Below are 14836 nucleotides of genomic sequence, written 5' to 3'. Positions count from 1 at the left end.
CCCTAATAATTGCACTCATTTCCTAAGTAGTCAGACATCCTGGAGCTGCACATTCATTATACATAGCTATATGTATTATTAGATTAGACATGCCCTGTTTCCACTGATACCTGTACATTACTGAAAGACATACATATAGACGACTGCATGTCTAAATAAACCCCTGATTCAAGCAAAATGGATCGAATAGATGCAGCAAATGAACCGCCATTAAAGTAAAACTTTAATTATTACCAGGCAGCATATAAAAATGGTATTCTTTTGTCATTGCTGATATATAAAAACACTCCACTGGCTATGCCTTACGTTCCACACCCCAGCGATTTGCTTCTGAAGATAACAGAGCTGCCTTTAATCTGGAAAACATCAATAAACATGAAATATAGGAGAGAAGAGGAGTTCGCTGTGATTCACTACTTATAAAAGAGCAGCTGCTGAAGTCCATTGCATTAGGCACACACATCCCTTTCACATAATTGCATTGCATTCAAGCGTTTGTAATTTAACTCTTTCACCTTACACGAGCACACTGGAAAAAATGAATCTCTTTTTACTTACTTACTTTTGATACTAGAAAAGAGCAGCAACGACCAGGGCATCCTTTCTCAAAGCAGCGCTCAATTCATAACACTGACACTTTACATTTTAAAGGAGAAGGAAAGTCATTTTGGCCTTTTAGTGTCAATAGATTCGCCACATTAGTGCCACCTAGAGCAATATATTTATTCTGCAGAAACCTTTACCATACCCGAGTAAACAGCTTTAGATGCATTCTCCATTTGCTTAAGATAGCAGCTGCCATTTTAAGTAGCTTCCTGTCTGCAGTCTAGCCGTTATAGCTCAGATAACACATTCCTAAGGGAGGGGGGAGAGAATTGTTAGCATTCTCGCAGGAAAGGGGAGAGATAGGGGGAACTATGCAGACTCTGGGCACGGGACTTAAGGATATTTCTGAGAGAGAAAGTCAGACACTGGAACATTATGTTTAAAAAAAAAGAGACAAGAAAATCTGTTTCTTTTGATAGAGGACTCAGTGCAGCATTACTGTAAATGCTTATGGATGTATTTACATAGACCTTTCTGATAAAGCTTACTTAGTTTTTACCTTTCCTTCTCCTTTAATATCTATAGTATGAGTGCACTGGCCACTACTTTGTGGGGTGATTGGGTCATGTTGGTGCATTCCCTGTTGGAACCAAATAGAGAGATCAATACTATAGTAAAATGCTGTTTTATTATACATGATTGATAGGGCCCAATTTGCAGTATTCAATGCACCTCCATGACAAAAGGCAACTCCTGGTAAAATATAGAGAGCGCTGAAATAAATAATGAAAGCGCGGAGGGACTGTGGAGCCAGCTGTGGCTCAGTTCCCTCCGTGCTAGTAAGGGGTTAACTCACCAGCTAGTGCAGGCAGGAAAGTGCAGCCCCCTCGCTTGCTCCTCCTCCCTCCCCCTCTGTGCCTGCATTCCCGCTCTGCTGCCACTCTGCTTCCGGATTCCACCGAGCGGCATCCCCCTTCCACCCTCCCTGTTTAAGCACACTCTGTTTCACAAAAAAAAAAAAAGTTATCATATCAATATACATATTTGAGTTGTCACAGCAAATGGCGGGGGGGTAGTCCTTGGCCATTTAAGCTCTGATGTTGTATTATGGCTTCTACATGCCCACTGCGTTCGCAGTGGCCGGCATTTGTTAACAAAACAGTTTAAGATGTTTGGAAAAGTTGAATATACATAGCAAGGAAATTTTGGAGGTTGTATTATATAATAAAGCTGTGGCCGAACTCCACCCACACAACGGTGTCATTGCGTTTTTTGTCAGCTAGGGAGTATTAACGATAATGGTCAGTACCCTAGTTACTAATGCTACTTCTATATTAGTCAGAGGCTTATTTATTACATTTCAAATAGTTAGAGGAAAGAGAAGATGTCTGTGTAGCCACAATTTTCTATTTGTTTCATTGAGGGGCAACATTATTTTTCTGCTTTAATACGGAGAACTTGAATTTCCAGCATCTTGTTCTAAACTGAAACTATTTAATATTTTCGAAAAGAATAATGCAACTTTTACTACATGAACTTACCTAGGGTCACCAAAGTAGAGTATAATACACAGGACGACACCACAGATTCCCTCCTATAGTGCTGTTGTGGAACAGTTAGGGCTCATACAGACGTGCGTTTCCTCCTGCGTTCCCCTGCGGTGGCATTCTCCTGTGTTCCACTGAAGGGATCGAAGGAAGAAACGCATCCAAATTTTTCTTATGTGCTTGTAATGAGACACAGGCACATGCAGCATGTTGCGTTCCACCTGTGTTCTGCTCTTACATGAGCCTGTGTTATTACAGCCCCATAAGAAAGAATGGGTTGTATTTCGTCCTGAACTCCCCTGGGGTGGAACGCAGGAGAATGCCACCACAGGGCAACGCGGTAGGAAACTCTTGTCTTTACGAGCCCTCAGTTTCAGATGGGCAGACGGGGTTGTCTGGTTATTTATTATTATTTATTAGTTAATTCATAACATTTGAATAATAGTTATTTTATATATCTTAAAATCTTTTAAGATCTAGAAATGTTAGCATATGCCACAATGGATAACACATGCCTTCTGCAACATGCTGCTTTAGAACATTTAGTGCCTTGATACAACAGCTGAAGACAGCAGCAGACTTCATGTATTATTAGAGATTCATTCAGACAGCCTTAGTGCCTCTGTCTACTCGTTAGTGAGTATATGGCAGCACATATTTTTACTCAGCGGTTTTCATTTGAAGCATTCTGTTTATTTGTTTGTTCCCCTGCAGCTGCCATGCAAGATCATAGCCATCCTGCTTCATTTCTTCTTCCTGAGTGCATTTGCCTGGATGCTTGTGGAAGGTCTGCACCTCTACAGTATGGTTATTAAGGTGTTCGGATCAGAGGAGAGCAAGCACTTCTACTATTATGGAATCGGATGGGGTATGTAGATTCGGATTATATGGAATACCATGTATTGTGTGACTTTGAATATAAACACTTTTTAAAGGCTTTATTTATATATGTGTTTCAATTTGGAACAATGTGACATTACATGAAAAAAATGACCCAGTTCAAATGCTATAGAGGAGGGGCAGCCATTCAATAAAACTGTTTGTGGTAATTGGAAAATGGCAATGGAGAGGGTAATGGGCCTGCTGAGAACAAGAGACTGGAAACGGATGAGGTCATGTCAGTTGGTGCAATATAATCAATGGGATAGTTGCAGTTAAACTAAAAAAGAAAAAAAGAAAAAAAAAGAAAAAAAATTCACTAGCACTGAGATAAGCTACATCTACACCTTATCCTTCTGTCTGTTGTGGGCCATATTTCAGCAAAGAGTATCTTCTTTGGGAAATTCAATCTTATCTTACTGGGTGGGTTTTTTTAGGCACATACAAGGTTATTTTGGCATTATCTGCCTGGAAAAAACAACAGTGCAGTTCATTGGGGGTTTCTGGATGATGCAGATACAGATATATTAGAACCATCTGCAAAAACCTAATTGACCCTCTGAATGTTCTTTCAGGTGTATGTAAGGCAACAAATAGGATTTCTCACCCTAAAGGTGACCATACACGCACCGATAATATCGTACGAAACCTTGTTTCGTACGATATTCGGTGCGTGTATGGTATGTCGGCGAGTCGACCAATATCGCAGGAAGCTGCTGATATCGGCCGACTCGCCGATCGGACCAGTTTGAAAATTTTGATCGGGCGCCATAGAAGGCGCCTGACCAAAATCTCCCTTCAGCGCTGAATCGGCAGAAGGAGGTAGAAATCCTATTGTTTCTACCTCCTTACCTGCCGATTCAGCCCTGAATGGTGTGTGGCGGATCTGACGATGACATCGTCAGATCGCCACGTGTATGGCCAGCTTTACTGGCCTTCAGGCCATTGATTTATTATCACAGAAACATTTAAACATTTAATGGGTATTTTGTACCTCAATCTTAAAATGAATAGAAGTTTTAGTTTAGGTAAAGTTACAGTAGATAGGAATCTCAGTGAAAACAGCAAATTGCTAATTTTGTAACTTTTTTGTAGATAATTGTCAGTAAATGTTTATTATGGTGTATATACCGAACTTAATTTGTTAGAAGTGTCAGTGACTCTGGGCAGCTGTTGAGAAGCTGAGCTTAGGGGTTGTTGCAAATCATCAAGCAGAAAGTTAGGTTTGTCTGTCATATAAGCTGATGCTCCAGGGCTGATTATTACATTCTGATGTGCTAAATGCACTGGTTTAATTACTAATTAGGGTTATTTTGCCATTTATATTCTATACATATGGTATATTGTGGGTCCCTAAGCTCAGGTAACTGATCAAAGCACAGAGCATGTGCAATGAAAGAATATGGGGAGCAGAAAAGAATATGGGGAGCTACTGGGGCATCTTTGGAGGCACAGATCTTCCCTGCTAAAGGGCTGTGGTTGCCTTGGGCTGGTACAGAAGCCCAAACCATATTGTAAAACCTTTATGCCCTACTTAAGTTAAACTTTAGTTCTCCTTTAAAGCTCTTTACATGCAGAATGTTTTTTTGTATTATAAATGATACATTTGTCCATAAACCCAACCAAAATACATAACGTTATACCGCACTGCTGGAGTCAAGTGATTTTTATGATGCCGTTAGACTGAATCTTAAGGTCCAGGTGCTTGCCTTCAGGTTGTCCATTTACATGGGCAAGGGGAATGTTTGAAACTCACAACATGTGGTAGCATTTCTTTTAAGTATGTGTTACCTATACTTTTTTCTAACTTGTAAGCAAAATGTGTCTGCACAAAGAAGATCTGTACATGAACTGGTTGTAATGCAATGTTCATATTAAAAATAACTCCTGGGGAAATGGATATTTGGATTTGGATATTAAAAATAAGTCCAACGCAAACATTACATACAGAACTGTATTATTATTATTCACACAAATTTATAGAGCCAACATATTCCCTAGTGCTGTGCAATAGATGGGATTACAACTTGCTAACTAAAATGTATAATAAAAATACGGCCCGTAAAACTACAATCCATAGCTTACCATAGTCCTATAAATATGAGGTATGCGCACTGTTACAAATTTATACTACTGATGTACAGTATTTATTTATTTTAGTTTAAAAGGAACTCTCAGTAAGGTGTGTTAAATTATGTATATCCAATATTTTAACTATATGGGGACTTATAAATGCCCCATTTTGCTAGTTTTCCATCTATTGCCCCTTCAAATGATAGAAATAATTACAAGACAGTTGTTAGCAGGCACTTAATACTTTTTTGCAGTGACGTCACCAATACCAATAAGAACTTTCTGATGACTTGTGTCGCTATGAGTGTACTGAACTTATTCATAAAAGGGAATGAATTATGTCAGGTTCCATCAAGCGGGGAGCTAAATATTTAATGTTCCAATTACATACATTTTTTATACAGCGCTAAACTGCTGTAATATTTATCACTCTACTATAAAAAAAAGTTATCTTTAAGTTATCCAATACCATCTGCGGCAAATTTAAAGTAGAGTTCCAGGGTGGGCAACTATGAGGTTTTGCTATGTCACTTGCAGTCCCAGGCTCCACAGTGCTGATCATCCATCAGAAGCCTAAAGATATTAGGGTTGATTCACTAAAGGTCGATAAGTTTTAAAAACGCGTGATTCGCTAAAGTATTATTGCATGCGTTGTTGCATATCGCGTGCGTTAATTTACGCGCAATCGCATGCGTTAATTTTACCGCATTGCGTTAATTTGCGCGCAGAAATAATACTAACGCATGATTCACAAACACTTAGACTCGCTAAAGATCGCATTTGTCTGTGCGAAAATTAACACCTACTTGAAGCAGGCGGTAATTATAGAAAAGTACAATTAATGAGTTTTGGCAATAAAATATGGACTTTGCAGTGGGATTTATTCAAGTCTGTGTTGGCCCTAGAGTGATGCAGCCTCCAGTTTGCAGGGAAATGGTCTTTTCATAAAAGTAGTTTTACGAAAGTAATGCCGTGTATGGGTAATATGGCGTGCGTTTTTTCGCACGCATCGACTATTTGTGCGCGATGCGTAGATTAGCGCGTGTTCCGTCAAATACCGGACTAAAATAGTCTTCATGTCTAAATTAACGCAAGTATGCTTTTAGTGAATCGAGCGTTAAGACGCAAAAAATTTAGTGCACTTTAGTGAATCAACCCTATTGTTTAGATAACTTAGTCATTCCTAAATCATGAACAAGAATACTGTTAAACAATGCAAGTGACCCATAGTGGCATGTTCTTACTGAGGGAGGAGGAGGAGAGCATGAACAAAAAGGAACTGAAGAGTTTTTAAGAATATTTATAAGGTCTCCAGTGGCTCAACAAGGTAATGCATAACCAGTTTGACATACAGCCCAGAGTTCGAGCACCGGCAGGTCCTGACACAGTATTTCCACAAATATTAACATAATGCTGATTTCCCACAGAGCATGTTAGATGCCTGTGATAGATCTCTGCTATCAACAGCAAAGTTGTCTGCCCCCTGCAGACAACTTTACGTGACTTCAGAAAACTGGAGAGGTTAGTCACCCACGATCTATCTCGGGCAACTAACACTCTGTGGGACATCAACCTTAAGCTTAATGACACATTTTCCAGTCTCAGATAAAACTACTTTTCATCAGATGTTTTATGTATTATTTGCCGCTTACCAGACACATACTGTAGCTAATGATAATTCTATCTCATGCATTGGCCCATATTATGCATGTAACCCTACTAAAGCAAATATTATGTAAAAAACAAACAAAAAAACAACCCATTTTTTAGAACAGCATTACAGTGCTAGTTGAAAGTTATAAAGGGGAATGGAGATGTGTATATATAAAAGTGCATAATTTTATAAATGGCCTACAATAAGAATTATACAGAGAGCTGTATCACATCTAATTACAAAAATAACACAGGCTCTGTGCTGTCATTATTGAAATCCTTTAAAGTCACTGTTACACTGCAAGCCATTTTGGTAATGCCTCTAATTTCTATGTATTTCTGCTGCTCTCCAATTTGGATACTCCTGGCCGACCTTTTCTTTTTCTCCCCTTCCTTTGCTTTAATCTCGACTTTAACATTTCTTTCTATCAGTCAGACGGCGATATTTATTAGGTGGTCATGCTCACGAGGGGATGATATTTGGTGCTGCTGTGTTACTTACAGATGAAAATTACCCAATTCGCACTTCTGCATCAGTCATTATTCTGAGACTATTGTTTATTATCACACATTCCTGTGACACAGTAAATGGTCTGTTACAAATTTTTAATTCAGAAGGCATTGCTGAATCTGTAGAGTTCTGACCCTTTTAGCAAGCAGACTAATGAATTATAGATGTATAGTTAAAATACTTTACCCTCCCACCCTGGAATGTAAGGCAGCACAAGTTAGTGGGATTCCTGCTCTTAGCTGTGTTCTGTGCTGCCTCATTTCTTTTGTGTATTTCTGTACATCACTTGTTTGAGAGAGGAATAGAAGAGCAAAGCTGAATGTTCATTTCTTTGCTTATTAGAGCTTTGGAAGCTAATAATATAACCAGTTATAACATAGGTTATATTTTAGCAACACAGTGCTGTGTCTTGGTTGGGGTAACAAATGTATGGTTAATACAGGACGATACCCGGCTAGTCTTTGCTGCTGCTGGGGAATGGCATTACGATAGCTTTTTTATTATGTTGCATTTGTCACTATGAAGTCTTAGCTGCTACTTAGCTTCCAGTCTGTGAAGATCGCTGCAAGGATTACACATCATGGAAGTTCTGCACTAACCTACATCTTAATTATTAAATCCCTAACTGGCTCACAATTGCCTGGAGTCCTAACTCCAAATACTCAATCCTCGTCCGGGCCACAGGCTGTCTGGATAACTATTACAGCCTGAGATGGTCCTGGTACAGAAGACATACTCCCTTAGTCCTAGATGGGGCAACCTCCCACCAGGTCTGGATCTGCAGTGTCACTTGCCTTTTTGATGTTACCAGGCTCTAGCACTCCATATATATATAGGGTCCTGTTGGGGAATTTAACCAGGCTAATCCTAAGGGTTGGTGCTGCCTCCTGGCTGAACTGAATATTGTCTAACTATTTACATTTCTAAAATAAAATATATAATTAACCTCCTTACAGGGTTTGTCATGTATTCCCACCAAATATTTCCCCTTTATAATCAGGGTTGTGGCGTATAACCTTTCATGGTAATTTAAAGATGCAAATTTCCATTTTTTATCCCTGTTCCCTGTCCCTGTTTAGAATGGGTTCTACATCATAATACTGTCACCAGTTTGTACATATGCTTTCTTCTTCTTTTACCTATAATATTTGTGAGCTTTACCAGTCTCTTGAAATCCTTTTCCATACTATGACCAGGTGATGTACTACACTATGTACCACAGTATTTCGACATTGCCTTTCCTACACTAGTTGTATGAATGTGACTGCTATCAGGAGGCTGGGCTAATTGTTGAACACTGCTGCTTTAATGAAGCGGACATTGGAAAGATAACTTTCAGCCAAGTTTTATAGAGAGAATATTAAAATTGCATGGCTTTTATAGAGGCCTCTATTTGGTTAGAGATAAATAGCTTTGCATTTGTATGTCTCTCATAGAGGTCCTGTGGGCAGTTATGAGTACCATAAATCACTATGGCACTGATATATTAGTTAAGCCATGAAACAGCAGAATATCCAAAGGGAGGGGGAGAATATTAACCCTTAGCTTTCCTTGAAATAAGGAAAAACAAGTAACCTGTTCTAGTATCCACCAGTCTATTTACTTTTTCATTTTGACAGACATTTTTTTTTTAAATCCAAATTTGCTTCCAGTATTTTCGCTAAACATGTGCTGGCAGATCTGCTTGTTGGTCTTCTGTGTGAGAGCAGAACCCTTCCTTTGACCAATGTTCTGCTTCAGGACACAAGAGATCATCCTGCTTTGTATGTATATATGTATTTATTTATATAGCACCGCAATTGTACGCAGTGCTTTGCAAGCAAACCGGGGTATATGTATATTAATTTATACAGTAACAATAGATAAATCAATGCACAAGAGCTAAGAGCTTTCAATACACAGTTTGGATGAGGTCCCTGTCCCAATGAGCTTACAATCTATCTTTGTAAAGATCACAGAGAGTTTCAATTGAAAATAAATGCCTTTAGATTATATTTATTTATTTATTATATGCCCAGGAAAAAGAGACAGATGTTTCTGCTGGAGCATTTTAATGACAGAAAGCTTAACTGAAAGGGGTATACAAGTGGTCAGATCATACCAACTCTCACTCTTTTAAGTTTCTAAACATTTTAAAGATACACTTTATGCACAAATTCCCAAAACTGATGCTTTTAATGTGAGTTGTATATTAGGGGAAAATAAATCTTTTCTGGCATCTTATCAGCTCTTTGAATCCGATTTTAATATTGTAATCATTCTAGGGGAAAGCATCCAGCAGTGGTAAATAAACTGAAAGACACATTCATGCAAAGAGTCAATATTTCCTAGTGCTGCGGAGGCCCTGCATATTTGAGTAGACTTTTGTTTGTAGTTTTGATTTATAAAACATGTGTAACTGTCGAATATGACATTTAGGAGATGGCTGCACCATACAGAACAACCCAAAAAGCCAAGAGAGGGCAATCTAGCGTCAGGCAAGGGACGAATATGCAGCTCAGAAAGAAATCTGTATCACAGCTCCTTCGACAAGTGTTTCCCAGGCAACGCTCCTCATAAACAGGCCTTCCAAAGGTTCTCTTTAAAATACAACATCTTTTTTTTGTATGAGATGTTTGGATCCTATTGTTTTAATCATCAGTATGCAATCCAAGATTCTGGAAGGTCTGGGGCAGGTCAAAGACTTCTAATAAAATATCATCATCTCTATAATGTTGAGTTTAGAAATAGTTGTAGAGAAATTGATTCCAGAAAGGGTCTGTATTTTAAATTGATATCATGGGCCTTACATTTTTATTGTCTGCATTCACTCCTTAATAGGAAACCCTTTGATGCAGTAACTTTTCAAAAAGCACAGTACAGATTTATATTATGTTGAAGTGTTAATGGTTTTCAAGAAATATATGACAAAGGCCTAAAGGTATATTAAACTGGTATCATGCATCTTTACACTGTTGTTCTGTTTCACCCTTTATAGTAAAACCTAGTTTAAAGGTTTAATGATAAAACACACTTATAAAATGCCAGATATATTTTTCTGTTGGAATGTTTGGAGCCTATGCTTTATATGAAAGTGCTAGCTATATTGGTCTGCAAGTCCCTTCAGTCTGTCTGTCAGTCTGTCTCTCTGACTGTCTGTCTATCTATCTATAAATTAACTGGAAGTAGGGCATTACCCATACAAATAATGTATACTGTTCATTTAAGAAGGTACAGTAGTTTTCTGTAAGAGTGCCTATACAAACATATTATTCTTACCCTCATATGTAATAAAAGGCACTAAGTTTAATATGAGCAGTAATGCATAGCAGCCAATAAGATGTATTCTTTTAAACAGATGACCAGTAAATTTCACCTGTTGATTGATTGCTATTGGTTACTGCACCTGGGCAAACTTAGCCCCTTTTATTACATAACATTTTGAATATTATTAAACTGTTCATTGGCTACAGTCAATATTTTCTCTGTCAATATATGTTGCATATATACCTACATATAGTTCTTGTGTGTAAAATGCTTTCTTTGGAAAAAAGATAACTAGATCACTCACAGTACAACATATGGAACACATGGGATTAAAACAGAAAGCCTGTGAACTGTACTTTCTTAATTTAAACTGGGATGTGCTAAACATTGTACATCAGTTAATTCAAACGCCATTGCTATTTCAGTGCAGTGTCATGCCAATAGCAGGCTGTATGTGTTCATATTATGAAGTTCAGGGAAGTGCAAATATATCACCCCAGGAAGATGAATTTGGTATTACTAAAAAAACTCAGAATTAAAAACATTCAGCTTGAATAACATCTGTGTTTTCCTCCCCTGACATCAAGGCACAGTCTCAGACCTGTACTTGGAAAGATATTTGCAGGTTTGCCATAAATAATGGCAGCATTCATAATTCTAATATCACTGAATGCATTCAGTGAGTATGAGCGACTTTCCTCTGGGAGTTTTACAGTACTCACCTTTTGAGATCAGCTTCATGTTGATTGTAAAGTCATTTTCAGCTGTGTTTACTCTCAGCGTTCCAGCAGGCTCAAGGGGGCACTTGAGTACTTCCTTCATTCCTTGTAAAGGAGAATAGCAACATGCGTGTATTGCCAGAAGACATAAAAGATATACATAATTCAAGAATGCTGATGGAGGCTGAGGGAACAAAATGTATATTCTATTCTAATCAAAGAATCCTATGGACGCAATTTCTATACTGTGTTTTTCTGTTTGGTGCTAAAATTGACTTATTGTGATAATCAACTTGGGTCCATTCATCATTTTCATCTATCTAAAAAGAGGGGTGATTTAGGTATTTAATAGTGCCCTATGAACACTAATTCCAACACCAAGTGCCATCTGACTGGTGGCATATGTCTGGCAATATGTATAGAATTAACAAATGTTTTACTATAAATATTAATAACTTCTGCTGATTCCAAAGTTATGCTGCCTTGAATGTAGATTTTTGTTTCTTTAATTATTATTATTATTATTAGTACTATTATTAACAACACATGTATAAACATGTATAACATATTTAGCAGTGTACAATAAATTGGCAAACATACAGAATACACACAAAACAACAACAACAACCGATATAAGAGGTAAAGAGGGCCTTGCCTTACATTTGCTGCAGTATCTAAAATGATGCTGACAGGATATGTGTCAATCCTGTCTAATAGTCTGCTTAAAAAATGTATTGAATAGGTGACCTCAGCTAAGTCCCCCAGGAAAGAGTTCAAAGGCACTGTCTAGCCAAACCCTCTTTCCAGTTAAAGCTTTTAAGGAATGGCATTTCTTCAGCTTGTCTTATGCCTCATATAAAGTTATCCCTGTACCGCAGTGCAAGCCATTTTTAGGCTGGGCAATTTTGAGCTGTTTTGCTAGCAGTAAGCCAGTAAGCCATAACATTTATAGAATATCTGTAGATAGAAGGTGTCCCTTTAAAAGGCCAAAGAAACATACAATAGATTTAACTATAAATTATTTTTGATAAGAGCAAGTTATATATGTAATATATAATCTTAGAAACTATATATATCTATTATATCTATATATATAATTTAGGAAGCTTGGCTAAATGTGTAAAAGCTGTCAGCCTAGAGCCTTGTGCCTTTGTAAGGTCACAGAGCAACTTGACTTCTAATACACTTTTAAACCAGAATAGATATTTTTGTAAGCAGGAACATTTTAATAAAACAATTTTTACCTTGCTTTTACAGTATTCTGATCTGCTCTTTTTAATGTTTTAGGCTCTTCGCTTGTTATCTGCATTGTATCTGTAACATCTGCACTGGACAGCTATGGAGAAAGAGCAAAGTAAGTGATAGCAGTGACTTATCACTGATAGTGGCACCCTCTGCCTTTCCCCCTGTGGTGTTTAATAGCCTTAATGAAAACTCAGCATACAGTATCTAATGTGATTTACAAAGTAATATGGTGCAAGAAAATTGTTTTCACTTCACCCAGCTGTCAGCTGATTTACATCAACACGTACTCCTTGTACCTCTGTGTAGGTGTGTTTGGTTCTGCTGCCTTCTTCCAGTTCTAAATTGAGCTCTGATCCATTTGTTGATGCAGGAACCTTGTAGCTACCACTAACTCTGAACCAGGCAATAGCCCCAGGGTTCCCACTGCAGCCTGCATCTCTAGGCCCATTCATGAGCTCAGTTTACTCTCACAGGGAACACCAGATATGACATGTGCCAAGCTTAAAATCTCCCAAATTGCTTTGATGTGCGAGCAAAACTGTGTCTGTTTTAATACACTGGTTGCAATTGAGCCAGACACAATTCCCCCTGGCAACCACAAAGCTGGAATTCTGGGAAAAATGCTGTATCATGGTTTAAAAAAACATGGCATTTGGAGGTACACTGCAATTAACCTGTGTGGGTGTTCTATTTCCTTTTTCCATTTGGAAGTCAGCCCTGTTTCATTCTAAGAGGTTATACTGAATGTAATGTAACTGTATAACACTATATTTTGTTAAGGTATACAGGATAAAATAAATCCTAACACTGGTAGGTAGTGAGACAAATATACAGTCTAGATGAGCAATTGATTTTTATCACCTGTCATGTACTATGTTAGATTTATCAAGCCCAAACAGGAATAGCACTCTAGGTTACTATGAAGTGTCAGAAGTGGGTCATTTAGACAACGATGAACAGACTGTTAAGAAAAATGGTTTGATTGTTTCCTTAAAACATGGTGTTCACATACTGTCATTTTGGTAGAAAGGGAAAAATAATGATTTTGGAGCACAAGATTTGTTGGGCATAAATGGGCCTCCAGTGTAGAACAGAGAAATCCGCCACTGCAGATGTAAACAACTTCCATGAGCCGGGGGTATAGTCCTGCACACTAATGGAAGTAAAGCATATGGCAGCATTCATGTTTCAAAATTCAGTTATTAGAGAAGGGAACTATGACACAATGGCACAAATTTGCCAATGGGTTTTAAAAGCACTTTACTATGTGAATATTCTACCATTTAAATGATTTATTTATTAAATTCCTTAACCTGGCTGATGTTCTCTAAACTTTAGCCCTTCTACTCATTGTGTGTCCTAAACAATGATATAATCATATAAACCAACATAATAATTCCATCTCTAGAATTTAAATCAAGATAATATTTAGTTCTTCAGCAAGCTTTCCATCTACAGTTCTGCCTAAATGATTCCTTTTTTTTTTATTAGCCTTTTCATGATAAATACTATCAGCCATTAGCTGGCTTCTTTAGAATTTGCCACCATTAGAATTTACTCACTTTTACGGTATACTGACTACAGTGGAAAATTTGACTACTTTTCAGCAAAAACTAAAACTGATCATAAAATGAGCATATTACTAAAATGCTGGTATGACAAAGTTTGGCATATTAAGTTTACATTGATGAGCATTTGCTTCTTTTGCCAGATATACTTACGCCACTGAAAAACACAGAAAATATGTTAACTGACCAATAGTGCCAATGCCTTTTTTTTTCTCCAAAAGTAATTTTGTTGTGGCCAGGCTGGTAAAGTTTTAGTATAAAGATACAGCCAATACTTTAAAATCTAATAATGCTCCATATAATATCACATCATATCCTCGATGCTAATATCCCACATAGAGCACCGCTTTATGGTGTTAATCAGCTAGTGTTCAAACATAAAGTTGTATGGGGAATATATGCTGCATTTACAGTATGTTAACAAAACTTTTAAAAATTCTTGATGTTGTCACAAAAATGGTCCTAACATATTATTGTTAGAAGAGGAGAAAATTCACACTTTACTAAATATGCCTCAGTGTCTTAGCTGCCATTTCTCTTCCCAGTCTACCATACTGAGAAAATAACATTGGACACATATTTATAAAATGGTGTTGTCTGGAAAGAAATGTCTCCCAATTACAATAAACAGTGTTGACACACGTGAAATATATAATTCTCTCTCTTACTTAATTCTCTCCATGTACATGAAATATTAAAATTAACTGGGCATGGTACCGATCCTTGTGGAAGTGTGGTGTAAGCACTTTGCCAAGCAGTGACATATTACACAGTGCTTTTACAGTGATTAAACATGATTCACATCAGAAGACAGTAGCCATGGATCAAGTAGCTACTGTGAAGCTCAGG

At 37.6% G+C, this 14836-nt stretch overlaps 1 protein-coding gene across 4 annotated transcripts in view; it reads left to right on the top strand.

The window, feature by feature from the left end:
• Positions 1-14836, top strand: part of adgrd1 (adhesion G protein-coupled receptor D1) — a 271121-nt gene that overhangs the window by 193871 nt on the left and 62414 nt on the right. For all 4 annotated transcript variants that reach the window (XM_002931898.5, XM_031892498.1, XM_012969246.3 and 1 more), the window contains 2 exons: positions 2808-2961; positions 12462-12528. In XM_002931898.5, the coding sequence (XP_002931944.3) occupies positions 2808-2961; positions 12462-12528 (221 nt within the window). The remainder of the gene's footprint in view (positions 1-2807; positions 2962-12461; positions 12529-14836) is intronic.

Source organism: Xenopus tropicalis, chromosome 1 (assembly GCF_000004195.4).
Source record: "Xenopus tropicalis strain Nigerian chromosome 1, UCB_Xtro_10.0, whole genome shotgun sequence".
In the NCBI taxonomy this organism is placed as follows: Eukaryota; Metazoa; Chordata; class Amphibia; order Anura; family Pipidae; genus Xenopus; species Xenopus tropicalis.
The sequence above is the reverse complement of the archived record's forward strand: the minus strand, read 5'-3'. Positions and strand labels throughout refer to the sequence as shown.